General features: G+C 37.8%; 2 protein-coding genes and 1 long non-coding RNA gene across 5 annotated transcripts; 1 reads left to right on the forward strand and 2 right to left on the reverse strand.

Annotated features, from left to right (window-relative positions):
* The first annotated feature begins 1801 nt into the window (after positions 1-1801).
* On the forward strand, positions 1802-5722 carry LOC130995564 (F-box protein SKIP14-like). The gene is given in 3 exon segments (XM_057920893.1): positions 1802-2741; positions 2744-3705; positions 4853-5722. Coding segments are annotated over 3 exon segments (1464 nt in total). The 5' UTR covers positions 1802-2713; the 3' UTR covers positions 5327-5722.
* A 4052-nt stretch (positions 5723-9774) lies between these two features.
* Positions 9775-11578, reverse strand: LOC130995565 (uncharacterized). Its single transcript, XR_009092199.1, has 2 exons — positions 11290-11578; positions 9775-10225 (listed from the first exon to the last, which is right to left on the reverse strand). It is a non-coding gene; the product is annotated as an uncharacterized LOC130995565 (long non-coding RNA).
* Positions 11579-13144: 1566 nt separating this feature from the next.
* LOC130995566 (uncharacterized) lies at positions 13145-15975 on the reverse strand. Of its 3 annotated transcripts, none has more exons than XM_057920896.1 (3): positions 15743-15949; positions 14001-14970; positions 13145-13654 (listed from the first exon to the last, which is right to left on the reverse strand). In XM_057920896.1, the coding sequence occupies exon 2, from the start codon at positions 14940-14942 to the stop codon at positions 14013-14015; it is 930 nt and encodes a 309-aa protein (XP_057776879.1). In that variant the 5' UTR covers positions 14943-14970; positions 15743-15949; the 3' UTR covers positions 13145-13654; positions 14001-14012. The 3 variants fall into 3 exon arrangements, with proteins under 3 accessions (XP_057776879.1, XP_057776878.1, XP_057776877.1); XM_057920895.1 differs by having other exon boundaries at positions 13145-13739; XM_057920894.1 differs by having other exon boundaries at positions 13145-14970; positions 15743-15975.
* Positions 15976-16353: the final 378 nt, after the last annotated feature.

The raw sequence follows: 16353 nt of genomic DNA on the forward strand, positions 1-16353 counted from the left end.
GAGTTTTATTAAGATGAGTAAGTTTTACGGCTATAAATGACGCCCCTTTTCTTCCCCTTCTTCTTTAACCCCATCCCTAGTCGTGGATCACTCGGCCTAACTATCCATAGTTAGGGCGGGCTGTGACAGTTACAGACAGAAACGGACGTAACAGCCCTGCTGTTTGAATTTGCCACCATGAATTCTCCGACAGCGGTTACAGAAGTAACGGCTCTGCAGTAATGTGGAAGCTTCCTGGGAGACCAAGGGTCCTCCCGAGCCAAGCCCGAGCGGGCTTCGTGTGCATGCGCGTAGGCCCAACCGAGTTGGGCCTCGAACCAAGTTTTCGTTGGTCCAAAAAGATAAGGGTAGGCCCAAAGACCACCCAAAGACCAATTGCCAAGATCCAAGTCCACGGCCGCGTGACGGGGACGGATTTGCCACCATGAATTCTCCGACAGCGGTTACAGAAGTAACGGCTCTGCAGTAATGTGGAAGCTTCCTGGGAGACCAAGGGTCCTCCCGAGCCAAGCCCGAGCGGGCTTCGTGTGCATGCGCGTAGGCGACCGGGCGCCGGGCGCCGGGGGCCGGGGCCGGGCGTCGGGCGACGGGGCCGGGGCCGGGCCGGGCGGGCGGCGGCGGCGGCGCGCGCGTGTGGGCTTTGCAACCCGTCACTTGTGCACACAGTTTTATTACATCCTGTGATGTAATAACTTTTATACTGTAATAAATGTTATCCACATTCCGATGTGGGATAAGCATTAAATCTTATTTAATGCTTATCTTTTCCCACAGCTCAATGTTTCAAGTACCCAACTTTAAACAATTATTTCTCACTCACCGGAAATCGGTTTTGAGTAAATAAATATACTACGATCATCTACTCGGAACGTAGATCGATCCTGTCCCATTTAATTATGCTAAATTAAATGTTTTCGGTACTCGAAAAATTATCAAACATTGGTTACTCACAACCAATTTCCAACAATTATTTTACACTGAAAATTCTACAATTTTTTTTCGTGAGATAGGTGTAAATGTAATGCTACTTTAAAAAATTCCAAACTTCATACTCCTTTTACCTCTTTTCTTTTTATCCTCGATTTTTTACTTTCCTATATTCTTTCTTCTTATATTCAATATACACTAGCTAATTCATCTAAATGATTCGAAACTTCGATTCACATGTATACCGACTTCTTTAAATAATTCGAACTTCCAACCTATTAACCGAAAGAAAATCACCTTATTAATTAAGTTGTGATCTATATGCCAACTTTTATAATTATTTTATAACAAAATATCTTATGTGAAAATTTTATGATATGACATATAGACACTCTATAATGATATACTTATGAACGTTTAATTTGCATGATTGATAAGATGTATAATTGAGTATTTATCATCAAAAATATAATTTCTCTAATTTCACCATTTTAATGTGATAAAAATCAAGTAAAACTAACTTAAATGATAGAAATAATCAAGGTCGTCGGAATAATTCCAAAGTTTCAATCAATCAAAATAAATAAAAGATTAATATTAATATTTATTTTTATCTATCAAAATTTATCATCCAAATCCAAAATAAACATCCCATACGGATATAATATTAAAGCGTGTAACACTTGTAAAACACTTGTAAATATTTTATTAAAAACTATTTGTCTACATCATTAGTAATTTAGTAGTTCACAATCCCATATTCCCATTCAAAAATGGCATCCATTAATTTTTCAGTTATTCTAACTACTCGTAGCTCCGGAAAATAAGGTAAAATTTTCCTAGGGTAAAGGCATTTCCCTCTCCCGCCGCCACTTTCAATCCGCAACCACCGCGAAAAACCAATTTTCGCCCCCACACGTGTCGGTCGCTCCCTATCCTACCTAAAATTGCACGCACACACACCCCCTGTTGCCCCCGACCTTCACTCCCCCCTCCTCCATTTCTCCTCCTCCAAGTCCAAGTAAATTTCCTTTTCTTCCCTTTCACCACTGTTCCACACTATTCATTCTCTTTCATACTTACATTGCAATTTTCTTTTTTCTAATTTTTTATTCTCCCAATTCATTTCATTTTATCCCTATACATGCTAAAGGTTTGATTTTGAACCCCAATTCAAGGACCCAGTACCTCTCTACCAATCGGCTGTGTATAAAAAAAAAGAAAAATAGAAAAAAGAAAGGTTTTGGGGTTTTGAAGAAAGAGACCAGGTGTTTTTGTTCGCCCTTTATAATTTGATTATTCTTTGATTACTTTTGACGTTCATATGTTTTAGGCTCTTTCTATCCAAATTTGCTTTGCTCTTGGGGTGGAATATCACATGATTCTTTCAAATCCTAGGTTCTTTAATATTCTCTTCGAGTTTTATTTTTATTGATTAGTTACATTGGGAATTCTTTGATTCCTACTGTATATAAGGAACCGCATTATTGATTGGACAGATGTGGTAGAAATAAAGGTCATGTTCTTGTAGGGTTAGTTGCAGGATAAACTCTGTGATGTTTTTGGTGCTCCGTTTTAGTTCGTCATTGGAAATTGAGGGTTTTCTTGTTTGAAATAAAATTTAGAACATCGCCTCCCTCCACCCACCCACTCACCCAAAAAATCAGAAAAATAAGACAACCTTAGTTGGTTGGAGTTTAGTAGTTATCATATCCTACACTTTTGGTTTATTGGGATAGTGAAGATGGAAAAAAATTGATTTAGTTGTTGCTGTAGAGATATTGAAATGGCCTTGAACTATTCACATAGGCTGGTGCCCCGGCACATATATCTGAAGATATTTTGGTGTCACTTGTGAGGATTATGAATGGGTATCTGGTGGAGTGTGTTTCTGAAAAGAATAGGGATGTCTACTTGAGACCATGGCATGTGAGCCGATTGGAATCTGATGAACTGAACTTTGGTTGTGAGAGGGACATAGTTGACTGTTGCAGCTCATCGGAACCAACCTCAATGGACATTGTTGACCGTTTGCCATCTGATCCTTTTGGGATGGATATAAAAACTACTTTCACTGCCATCACTGGGTGGTTGGAGGACTTGGAGGTTGATTGTGAAGGGTACATGAGGTGCAATAATGGCATGTCCTGTCAAGAAGGTTATGGTTTATTTGCTGGATGGAATTTAATTTGGAATAGTTCTGTTAAGTTCCAACCTTTTCCACGCACTATTCAGTTGAATGAGAGACTGGGTATGGGTATGCAGGATTACATACCTTGTGATTTTCAGTTTGACCACCAACTAGATGCAGCTCTTACACTGAGTACACATGAGGATGAGGAAGGTATGAGATATGGATTGGCCCCATATGATGTTGGATTTCGATCAGCCTGCGATGTGGGGAATGTTGGCTTCAGCAATAGGAGTCCTAGTTGCAGTCTTGACATGGGATCCGCAAGGGAAGTGGAGGGTGCGTCTGAATTTGAAGGAGCACCTCACGAAGCTTTTAATTATGTTCTTAGCTATTTGGGAGTGAAAGACCTTTTGTCCATAGAAAGGGTTTGCAGTTCCCTATCATCTGCTGTCCGAGGTGATCCCTTGTTTTGGAAGACTATCCACATTGGTCAGCCTCTGAATGAAAGGATCACAGATGACGTTCTCGTGCAATTGGCCGGCAGGGCTCAGGGTAAGCTTGAATGTCTGAGCCTAGTGGAATGCCCCAAAATCAGTGATGATGGTTTGAGGCGCGTACTAGAAGCAAATCGAAGGTTAACTAAGGTTAGTGGTTCAATTAGGTCAAGTTATTCACTTATTTTTATCAGTGTTGTATTTAAATTTGACCATTCTGTCTTCAGGCTTGCTTTACCAAACACTTGCAAGTTTCTACATGATGGTATTATGTGGCGGGATGGTGTTTTAATTGGTTATTGAATTTTCGAAAGTTTTGCACGCAAGATCCCTAATGATGTATGACTCTTATGATTTACTGTGATGAGTGATGTGTACTGGAGCATGAAACTTTATGTCACTAATATTTTTTGTATCATGAGATATTTTGCTATGTTATATAAATCTGGTAATTTTTTTACTGCTGTCTAAAGCCATTTGTTGAGTGCTTTAAGTGGACTTTGGGATCTCTTTGTTTTGGTAGAACATAAACTAGATGTGCCAGAGCCCACCTTATTTATAACTTGAACCTTTGTAGTGGATCATAACACTTATTACTCTTTTGCTAGTATCTTTATGAGAATTTGCTTGATAAAAGGATGAAGTCTAGGCACTCTGATTTAAATTAAACACTTCACAGAATATATCTGACAGATGATCCTGTACCTCACTCCCCATCTTTCTAGAATTCCAACATCTTAATCATCAAGAAGCGTGGTATCAACATCTAAATTTCTACCTGCTGTTTTAACAAATAGGTTTTATGGGATATTGTTGGAATCACAGAAGTGGTTGCGTCATGCTTTGCTAAGTTGGTTTTGCTTATTTGATGGGTATTATTAGTCGTTAGTTAATATTGGTAGTTTCTTGTTGGGTGCTATTTTTTCCTTCTTTTAAAAAAAATTACAAGCTTCATAACATAATGCTTTAATAAAGATAGTTCTAGTGAATGTGAATTGGTGCTTTATTACAATGTAGCAGATTTTGTGGCCAATATTCTGGTCTATATGAGATTTGTTGTATGGTTCTCATTTACTCTCTAATGCCTAATCACGATTCTCTTATGCTTTCACATTGAAAATTATGTATGTGTCTTTTATATTCTACTTTGTTTAAGATTAGAAGGTGATTGAATATAGTATCTTGTTTCTTATGGTTGTAAGTTAAATGCAGATGTTTGAATGATCCATGGTATTCCTTCTCTTACTTCTTTGCACGACTTCTATGGTACATGTGATAAAATGTTTGTATTCCGCAGCTGTGTGTTCCCGGATGTACAAGAATCAACATAGAATGCATAGTTAATTGTATCAGAGCCTACAACTGCAATAATGAATTTGGAGGTATAAAACATGTGAGAATTGGTGGCCTCTATGGCGTGAACCACGAGCATTTCGAAGAGTTGAACTCATTATTGGGCTCTAGCAACAATAAGATTGAAAGTGCTCAGAAGCCACGTTTCTATCACCGAGGGAACTTTTATCTCCCACATGATGATGATCGCACAATTGATATTGAAATGTGTTTAAGATGTGAGAAGTTCAGGTTGGTTTATGATTGTCCGAACGAAGGCTGTAAGGTTAAAGATAAGTCACCTGAGGTGTGCAGAGCATGTTGTATCTGTATAGGAAGGTGTGCTCAGTGTGGCCGGTGTATTAATGATACTGAATTTGAGGAGACGTTTTGTCTGGAATTGCTATGTTTAGATTGTTTTAAGCAGCTGCTCAAGTAGCAAGACAAAGCTGGACAAGAAAGTCGACTCTTTGTAAGTTATCACTGCAGTTTCCATGGGTAAGTGTTGTCCAACTCCACCGTTCGATACACTAGTGCAGAGGGGTTGGTAAATCTTTTCGGGGCTAGTTGGATACACTAGTGTGGAGGGGATGATGATCTTGTTGGCACTTCTAGGTAAGGTTCTACGAGATCTTTTCTTTTGTAATAAGAAAAAAAATGGCAAAAAAAAGGGAAGGATAAAAAAGAAAAAAGAATGCATAGAAGTATAAACTCTTGAAAAAGTTTGTATGGTGAATAATTAGAGATTGAATCTGTTAAAAGGGAGAATTGCATGAGAAGCTAGAACATTTTCACTTGTGAATTTTTTTCACTATTTGAAAGGCTTTGTATATAATCTTGTGCATGGGCTGTTACTATATCTTGTAGTATAACTCAAGATTTGATGCATACAAAAACTGTCTTTGGATTGCAGTTTTTGGGAGTGTGTTGGTGCGACCATTGTACACTTGAAAAGCTCATCTTGGTATTGATGTTGAATTCTAGTTACTTTGTTATAAGCTTCTTGGGAGTGTGTTGGTGCAACCATTGTACACTTGAAAAGCTCATCTTGGCATTGTACACTTGAAAAACTCATCGTTTGTGTTTTTCAACTTCTTTTTCTTTTGTTGTGGTATTCACAAATTTAAGCTATTTCGTGCATTTAAGGGTGGCAAAAACCGAGCCGACTGAAAAAACCGATCAAAAATAGGCCGAACCGATCGATTTTCGGTCGATTTTTTTTGCTATGGTCGGTCGGTTCGGCCCATTTTTTAAAAAAAATGGTTTTTTCAGCCGGTTCGATTTTCTTGAATTTAGTCGGTCGAAAATCGAACCGACCGATAATAAATGATCAATTCCCAAATTTTTTGATATATTTTTTTCCCTAAACCTAAGTTCCTAATTCCTAAGCCAGCGCCGCCTACCCACCTCAAATTCCAATTCCCAAAACCTAATTACTAACCCAGCGACGCCTACCTACCCCAATTCCCAAAATTAGAATCACCCCCCAATTCATAATCGTCTCCCTCTTCACCCCAAAACCAAAATGGCAGAATCGCCTCCCCCTATACCCCCAAGCCAATTCCAGATCGGTGAGACCTCCAGCGAGATGACGTTCCAGTCCGGAGAGACGCGCTCCAAGCCGTACACAGCCACCTGTACACACCCTTCACTACCTCCGTCATGTCGCTGCCTTACCTGTAACCGCCCTTTTTTTTACTGCTGATGCTGCTTCTCCGAGCACGACGCCGTCGCGCGGCCTCCAGCCTCCCTCCGTGTCGCCGTCGCCAGCTTATTCAGCTAGTCGGCTTGGTTCGGTCGATCAAAAACCGAATATTTGGACGGCTCGATTTTTGGCTGGCTGGTCTCAAAACTTCGGCCGGTTCGGCCCATAAATCATCCAAACCGTCGGTTGGTACTTTTTGGGTCGATCGGCCGGCCGAACCGACCGATGCTCAGCCCTACGTGCATTCACATAATTCATGAATTTTACATTAATACAAGTTGTCATAGTTGAATAATTATAATAAATTTCACAATACTCTACCAGTCACGAAAAAAGAGTCTTAGTTACTCTTTTTTCTTTTATCCACAAAAAAAGTCATATTTAATCTTTTGAATCATCACATCAAACATTTTCTCTTATATTTAACTATAAATTGTACTTTTATTCCATTTTTTAAATAGTAATGTACTTTATTCTACTTTTTTTTATTAACACTACTCCTACAAATAATACATTTATTCTACTTGCAACAACTTTATTAAAACTTGTGTTCATCCTTAAACGAGACTCTATTTCATGGACGGAGGGAGTATATAGTAATTAATATAAAAAAGAAATTGAAAAACTAATATTTTCATAGTTAATATTAAAATTGAAGATAGATTTTTAATTAATGTAGCGATGGAAGATGAAATCGTATAAATTTTTAATATATATTTAAGGGGTAATTGCCTGTAAATTCCTAACGTTTACACGGAATTGGTTTTTGCACCTATTTTTATTTTTCTTCTTTTAAATACCTAACCTTTCGTTTTTGTCTCAAATTTGTCCGATCACCGGTTTTTTCTTACGCCGGCGCCAGAAAGGCCACTGTGGCAGCCGGAATCGCTGATTTGGCAACCGGAAATTAACACATAGCCTATTCATGACATGTGGAATTAAAAAAAATAAAAAAAAAATCTATGTCATCATCTTCCCCACCCCACCCATAGTCTTCCCCTTCCCCCACCCGGCTCTGCCACCCTCTGCCGCCGCTGCCGCCACCACCGTCCCCAGCCACACACCACCGGCGATTCGCGCGCCACCGGCGAGCTCAGTCTCAGCCGCACCCTCCACCGGCGATTCCCTCACCTCTATGAAACATAGTTCCCACCTCTGCCGCCGCTGCTGCCGCCACCACCGCCCCGTCTGCCCATCCCTCATTCCCAGATCCCGGCACCCCCTCCCACACTCGCCGCCGATGCCCCTGCCGTGGCCCATCGCCGCTGCCCCTGCGACCCTCTCACACAATCACACACGCACACAATGACACAAGTGAAACATGGTAGCAAGAAGCTACTGAAATTTCTACAGCCGAATTCGAAGCTTCAAAAACTATGTCAATTTCGCCGCAGTGCACACCCTACCGCCGCCGCCATCGCCGCCCCCTTCAGCCAGCTGCATCTCTCCTCCTTCCCCTACAGTGCTCACAGCGACAGTAGATCTGAAACCTCCACCGTAGCGATATAGATCTGAAACCTCCGGCCGCCACAAACCCACCACCGACTTCAACCTTATTATCTCCCTCTGAAACCTCCCTTCAATTCCAACAAATCCCTAATTCTCACTGCAGCGATATAGATCTGGAGGAAGGCGACGAAGTTTCGAGGAGGGGGAAACTGGTGGCGCCGAGGTGTAGATGGGGGAGGTGGCGGCGGCAGATGGTGGGGGAAGGAAGGAGAGGAGGCGGCGGCAGATGGTGGGGGAAGGAAAGAGAGGGGGCGACGGGCGCCGGATGGGGGAAGGAGAGGAGGAAGAAATCGATTTGGGGGGGGGGTTATTTCCACATGTCAATTATTTTTCTTTTTTTTGTTTAATTTTATTCCACATGTCAAATATATACTTAGGTGTCAATTCCGGCTGCCAAATCAGCGATTCCGGCTGCCACAGTGGCATTTCCGGCGCCGGCGTAAGAAAAAACCGGTGATCGGACAAATTTGAGACAAAAACGAAAGGTTAGGTATTTAAAAGAAGAAAAATAAAAATAGGTGCAAAAACCAATTCCGTGTAAACGTTAGGAATTTACAGGCAATTACCCCTATATTTAATGAATTAATATATTGTTATAGTAGTTTTGGGATCTAATTCTTTTTTTTTTAATAGAAAAATGGAGTGAAACGACAAATGTATTTTTAATGTAGCGATGGAAGATGAAATTAAATAGAATTTATATGTAAATATAATAGTTTATAAATTTTTATTAGCTTGAAGTTCCCCTTTTATAGTCTATTAAAGCCTAAAAGTAAAACCTAATACCAAGGGCTCATTAGCAAAGGTCCTTTGGCTCAAGCTTTGTTAAAAAATTTCTGACAAAAGTTTAATGGAAAAAACACTAGTAAAGGAAAAAAAATACTTGATCTAAACAATATAGTTCAAATTACATAGGTTTTCTATCTTTCAGGGGCTGTCAAGTTGAGAACATATGTTTTCCGCGAAGTATCATCAGTTGTGGAGTTGAGGCTGATGCCACATAAGGTATTGATCACTAATTTATTAGCAACAAAATACCGCAACTAACACGGTGCAATTGTAGCAAAAATTGGTAACCGAGTATCGTATCCACAGGGACTGAAAACCAAAATAACTGTAGCTATCTCCTAAACAAACTTTAACAGTAGACAGACAAACGAAAATAAAGAAGGTTTGATTAACACAAAACTCAAATAGCAACAAATAAAAGACCGTAGAAAAATCAACTATTAAAGACAACTGATCCTAGGGTAGTAAATTCATTAACTAAATCTACGCAATTAATCTATTAATCCTATGTACCAGTTTAATCCAGTTATGATGAGAGATCACTTAATAATCAATCACTCTCGCTAGAGCAGCAACGATCGTAGATTAGTAAATTCTCTATCTCCACTAGGTCTCAAGGTTAAAATTATATCATACATTCCTGAATTCGTTAAACAGTTATCTCCGCTAGGTCTCAAACCGAATAGCTACACATGCAAATTATTGGCCAGATAATCGACAAGAAATCAAGCACCAGGAATTATGAATCATAAACTGGAAGACACAAAAGTATTAACAAATAAATCACATAAATTCAATCAACTATTTACAAACCCTAGAATCAGCTAAACGAAACTAGCCAGACATACTGAAATAAAACATAAATATAATTAAAAAGAACACAATTATAAAAACTGAATTGTATAAAAATCGAAAGTAGAACAATTGTGTCAGCTTGAATCTTCAATCTTGTGGAAATCCAATCCAAGCAGTAAAAACTGGAAAGCAATAAATTCTAAAGCTATGAAAACTGAAATATAAAAGTTGGGAACTGAAAAATATAGTTGGGAACTGAGAAAGTAAAGTTGGGAACCCTGAATAGGTCAAAAGAAGACCTATATATAGGCACAGGGGATAAATACAGTACAGAGCTCGAAAATACTGATAAAATCCGAAAATCCCGAAAATTCGGAAATTCCCGTCGGGCACTATTCACTGCTGCGCGCGACTTTCTTGTTTCGATCATATCTTCCTCGTCCGAACTCGGATTTACAAACCGTTTGCGCTCACGAACTCGTATCAAGACGAACTACAACTTTCATTAAGACCAACAGTCCAAATTCGAACTCCATATTTCTGTAAAAATCATCAAAGTTCAAGCAAGTAACATATTTCACAAGATAAAGCAATTTAAGCACAAAACAATCATCCAACACTCAATTTCCTATAAAATTAACATCATATGAACAATAAAAACCATGAAAACATGAGTGTTATCAACTCCCCCAAACTTAAGCCATTGTTCGTCCTCGAATAATGAGAAGAACACAATCAATAACACGAATGGGTAAGAAATCTAGCTCATCAATGCCTCCGAAAAATAAAGAATGATAAAATTCTCAAATCCTCAATAATTAAGCACAAAATTCACCAATAAACATAACCTATAGCTAAATCAACCTTGACATTCCAACAATTGAATTTCACAAGGTATGTGTATCACTCAACTCTCAATTTGATGGAATATATAGGACGTGTATGCTCTCATCGAATTCAATACAATATAGATCACTTACCATAGGCTTGTCAATCGTCTACAATCTCCATCGCTAAAAGTGTGCCAGGTCTAAGATCAAAAAGGTCTTTGTTTTTTGTTATAATGTAGGGACATTGGTTAAGGTAGGGAAATATAGGCTAAGTGACTCAATAAATAATTAAGAACACCAACCTTATAGCTTTACAAATCAAGTATGGAATAAATTCCATCTTCCACCCAACTATATCACCATAAACAACACAATTCAAGGAATTTAGTCAGCACAATACAAATCATCATTGGTATATCACCAGAAATCTAATGGAGCAATAAACATCTCAAAAACAAAACAAACACACACCACCAACCAAGCAGGATAAAACAATAAAGCTAACAAAGATAAGGTATTTTTAACCATGGAAACATGAGTGTTATCAGGTATTTCAATCCTATAAATAATCAAAAATAAGATATGTTTCAGCTTTGCAAAGAAGCAAAGATAAGGTATTTTTAACCTTGTAAATCATCAAAGATAAGATATTTATGTTCTACAACCCTTTGCATATTGAATGATTCATTCAAGACTGCAAATTCCTTGATTTTAGAATTGTGGTTGCTGACTTGATTTTCCTTTTGATTTTTGAACATTGTCAAAAGTGATCACCTTTCATTTCATTGGGCGCATAAAAAGACCAACACTTGAGAATATCCAATTTGTTGATGAGCAATGCAATATCATATGTATTTTTGTCAAGGCAGAGTGACATAATATTTTGTTGAGTACGTAAGAAGACCAACGCATGAGAATACCCAATATAGATATTTGTCAAATCTAAATGACATACTCTATTGTTGAGCGCGTGAGAATACCAATACTTGATTGAGAATACTCCAAAGAGTAAAGATAACCCACATAAAATGTCATCGTTGGATGATTTCGAGGCATACCACGAAGGTAGATTTATGTATCAGCATTGATTGATTTCGAGACATACCATGAAGGTAGCTTTAAGTATCACCATTAGGTAATTTAGAGACATACCACGAAGATAGCTTTAAGCGTCACCGTTGGACGATTTTGATTATGGTCCCCACAATCAACCCTATCAATGGAGTTTATCTTTTTTATTCCCATAAAGTTGAATATGAGGGGTATACACACTACTCCCACCCGAGTGATATGTGAGCTATTTACACGAATATATCACAAAGTTAAAAGACCAAACAATTAAAGATATCACATTTCTAAATGTTCGTGCATGGTTGACATAATATGATCACAAAATATGAAAAGTTTAATTCGTACTTTCAAATTCCGACACATATGCAAAAATTGTGCAGCTTCCAAGATACCATTATCACTTTATAAAACTAATCAAAGATCATATAAATCATAAACTTTACCCAATGATGAGATATAATATTTTTCAATCATGCTTATATGCTTCGACAAGATAATATAGTTGTAAATTTCAGTTATGCGAAGTGCCTGAATCACCCATGTTTTATTGTGTTACCCTTGTCATATGATTTTCGTCATGTTCGTCTGAACCCCTGTACATATCTGCCTCCTTGATTTTTTTGCTTTATATCACATATTCATCGCGCAGCAAAAGAGGAATGCAGTCGTCATCGTGGTGCGACTGAGGAAGGATTCACGTTGTTGGAGGAAGAAATCGCGTCGTTCCAAGAAAGAGATGGTCTCGCCAGAGGAAGAAGTTCAAAGTGAGAGACAACGAAAGATGCTAGTCGTGAGAGAGAGTGATGATAGCAGTTGTGAGAAGTTTTTATTTAGTTTTTTCTTTTAAAAAATAGTTAAATATTCTTTTTTTATTTAAGGCAAATAATTTTTTTTGTTATTTTATTAATTTAAATACTAAAGGTGCTTTGTCTTTTCATTTTATTTTGATTATAAAAGAATCCTTTTCATGTTGTGTGGCTATATAAAAATCAAACTATATCAAATTGGCAATATATGTGCTCCACCCATACATTTTTGTCCAATGACTATTAGACACATACGAATTTCTACAAAACTTTCTCTCCAACAATACTTTCCCAAGATTAACATGAGACCTTCTATCAAATCACATTTCATCCATTCTATACTTCTTATTATTTAACATTTGTTCCTAATATTTTACTTGTATAAAATTAAGCACTAATATCTTACAGGGAAGGAAGAATGCTTCCTTACCAACTACTTCCTCTGAAATGATCATGAATTTGCGATGAATTCACAAATAATCTGAAATTCTCTCATCAAATTTTCTTTCCACGTTCTGCTCTGAAAAGCTAACCTTGTTTCTTCTTCTTCATTTCATTTAGATTTAATCAGTCTCCTTATTCACAAGGAAACAGCTTATGAAGCCATTACTTATCTTTCATGAACCATAGACCTAATCCATTTCCCTTCAATTACAAAAAATTTTCTGTGACAGAAACTTTGCTCCGATGATAGATTTGTTAAAAGCTGAAAGTATCAAATACTAGATTACATCTTTTCGTAGGTCATGATGTTCTCGAAAAACTTCAGGTAAAATTTCAACCCAAGAAACAATACTATGGAAATAATTCGAAGAAGACAAAAACCAAAAACAGTTCAAGATAGCATCCTAATAGCAAATATTTGCTGTTGTATGAGGAATACAGGTACATATATCTCGCCACATAGCGCAGCGCTAATCAGATTGATAAATAGAGAAACGATGCGCGTTTCATGAAATCTAAGCCTTATTCTTGGATTTCTTGCATAAGTTCTTCACCCATTTGAAGTTGATTAGTTTCTTCTTGCCCTTCTCCGAATCATCTTTGTCTTTCTTCTCAGGCATCTCCGATGGCACCGGCTGAGGGTCCCACTGATCCGCCCACGACAGCCCGTTAGACTCGTATATGTCCATCTTCTCTCCTCTCTTGTTCTTCCTTATCCTCTCTACCTTAATTTCTACCGTTTACGCAGAGAGAATTTCTGGTAGGGAGAGTTTCTAATGTTTCTTGATCATGGTCTAAATATGGCTGTTTTTGGCTCCCTACATGAAGCTACTAATTTAGGAAAGTGAGGGAAACACTCTCATCCCATTGTTGCGTCGATGAGGTAAGAGGTTCTTATTTCACCTAAATTTACTCAACATCTATCACGACGATTCAATATCAACACCAAAAATTTAGGGTAAGGTATGAAGATAAATGGAGGACAGTCTACAATATTGCCAAGACAATGCTAAAATGATACTTCTATTAAAAATAAGCTGAATGATAAGCATTGGAGCCACTATAAATATCAAGAAATAAAATATCGAAACTAAAGAATGACAGAAGAAGATCATGAGCCAATCTATCACCTACAAGAACAAGTCTGGATTTTTTTTTACTTACTTGAATGCCAACTTAACGGAAGAACTCCACGTGACCTGCAATCTCCCGGCACAGCAACTTCGCTTCCCCGGCTAAATTTAAGCTTTTGGCTATAACAAGTCCAGTTAGTTTGTGTGTTGATGTTGGCTCGAATGATTTGGCTTCTTCCTCCATCCCCAACAGAAGTGCTTCCCTTGCTGGAATGACGTTCTCCCACCAAAACTCTCGTAAAACTCCATGTATCAATTGCCAATAGCCACGCTCTCTGTATACACGAAATATAGTGCTTCCGTTTGGAGTCCAACAATACAAATCTGCCCAATCTCTGTCTATCACCTCCATTTGACCTTGTATCTGAGGCATGTAGTAAAACGGCACAGTTTTCCATGGCAACATCGTCTCTGGCTTCCCCTTGTTGAATGGGCATTTCACTTCCAGAATTCCACCTTCCTGAAAGCATCCAAGTAGCCCGTCTGGGGAAGCTCCGATCCAATCCAATCGATCCTCTGAATGGATGGCAAAGCCCAACGAGCTGACATCCCGACCAGTAATGCTTTTGTAACGCTCTATAGCTGCAGCTTCATTAAGAACCCCCCATTCCATAGCGCCCTTTTTAGAGCCCTCGGCTACCTGCACGTTTGAAGGAAAAACTTTTTCTTGCCATAGCTCAAACCGACGTTTGCCTTTCCACATTCCCAATGCTGTGCTGAAGGTACTAGTCGTTAGCTTGTCCCTGCGTAGCGCAAACCATTCTTCAGAGCGTTGCAGGGTATCTGATGCTGCGAGTTGGGCGTTCAACACAAAAGCAGAAGGGGGATAAACGGCATACGAAGATGAACACACAAATGGTGAAGCACAGGTTGAAAAGCTTCTTGTAAAATCTATTCGGAACTTTCTTCTACGAGGAAGTGGCAACACTGCTCTGTTAATTCCACTGAATCTAGCAACAGAGGCATTTGTCATAGTTTGGCTACCACCTATGACCTACCAACTGCAGACATATTTGAATGCCATCGAAAATCAGAGCGATGACAACAAGATGGGAAATTTATAACAATCTTAAGATACACACTGCAGCAAAACAACACAAAGGACAGCATGGCTGATTAAAATTATCTTAATACAATCATACTACCGAATAATAAAGCTAAGTTGGAGCAATAGCCAAAGATCATATCTGGAATTTCTCTGAAATATAATAGCCAATGCTCAACATGCAAATTGCTCATTGTGTGATTCTAAAATATAGACAAAGGAAAGACTTTGCTATCATTCCAAACCAACTTGAAAAAATCAGCAAGCAAACAAAATGACAACCTCTAGCTCTATCTACATCTTCTATGTGTCTAAAGTGATACAGCAACTTCAAGAGGAGGAAAGCTTACCAAAGTTATTGAAGATGAAACATCTAGATTGCCCAAATAACTACAAAGATAATCAAACGTTGCAGCTTGTGCGGAAAAATCAATCGACAATAACTTTTATGACCCAGACAAATTTACCCATTATTTCTTCAGAAAATATTCAATTTTAAACCAGATAACATCAACAGATTAATGTCCTCAACCTAGACGCCGAATTTCTGAGAGTTATTGGAACAAAAAAACAAAAATACTCGGTCCGGAAATTTATTGAATAGAAAAATAAAAATAAAAATGGAAATGGACACAAATTATTATTGAATGGAGTGAGTTGACGAGAAAGATGTGTATAGGTTTAAACCCAAGACAAATACTGCACACAAGATGCTTGTGCAAACGTACCGTAGAGAAGAAACGAGAAGTTTACTCAGATGAAAGAAACCCACCAAAACACTAGCAGGAAATGGGTAAAGATTGTCTGGATGTGTGTGTGTGTGTGTTACTTCTTTACCTAAAAGAATTGAAAGAAGGTTGGGCATGGGAGGGGGGGATATGCAGAAGGAGGAAGAAAGAGTGTTTAACTATAGATTTTTTTCTTTTATTAAAAAAAAAAACTACAGATTTTTTTCTCTTTTATTTTGTTTATTGAGAAACTAGTGTAGATTTATAACACGGATGGTCGAAAGTGGAGTTTTTTTCTTCCCTTTTTTTTCTCTCTTCTTTCGTCAAATTTTGTACTACTATTTCTTTCTATCAATTTTTTATTTCTTCTCTTTTTTTATTCTTTTTAGATATTGTTAAATTTAATTCATAAAAAATATTCAACATGTGTCTTAAATTTAAGTTTGTGACAAAATCGTTAATATAGCATAAAAATCATCAAAAATAAATTTAAAATAAATAAAATATAAAGAATATAAATTTTAAATATTTTATTTTCTCTTTTTTCATTAAAATTTTACAACTTTTTATTTTCTATATCCTTCCTATTACTGTTGAGCATATGAATTTTT

The sequence above is a fragment of the Salvia miltiorrhiza genome, chromosome 7 (genome assembly GCF_028751815.1).
Source record: "Salvia miltiorrhiza cultivar Shanhuang (shh) chromosome 7, IMPLAD_Smil_shh, whole genome shotgun sequence".
In the NCBI taxonomy this organism is placed as follows: domain Eukaryota; kingdom Viridiplantae; phylum Streptophyta; class Magnoliopsida; order Lamiales; family Lamiaceae; genus Salvia; species Salvia miltiorrhiza.

Excerpts from the sequence above, each read along its gene's own strand:
- LOC130995566 (XM_057920894.1), bottom strand. The coding sequence starts at position 14,942 with ATGACAAATGCCTCTGTTGCTAGATTCAGTGGAATTAACAGAGCAGTG.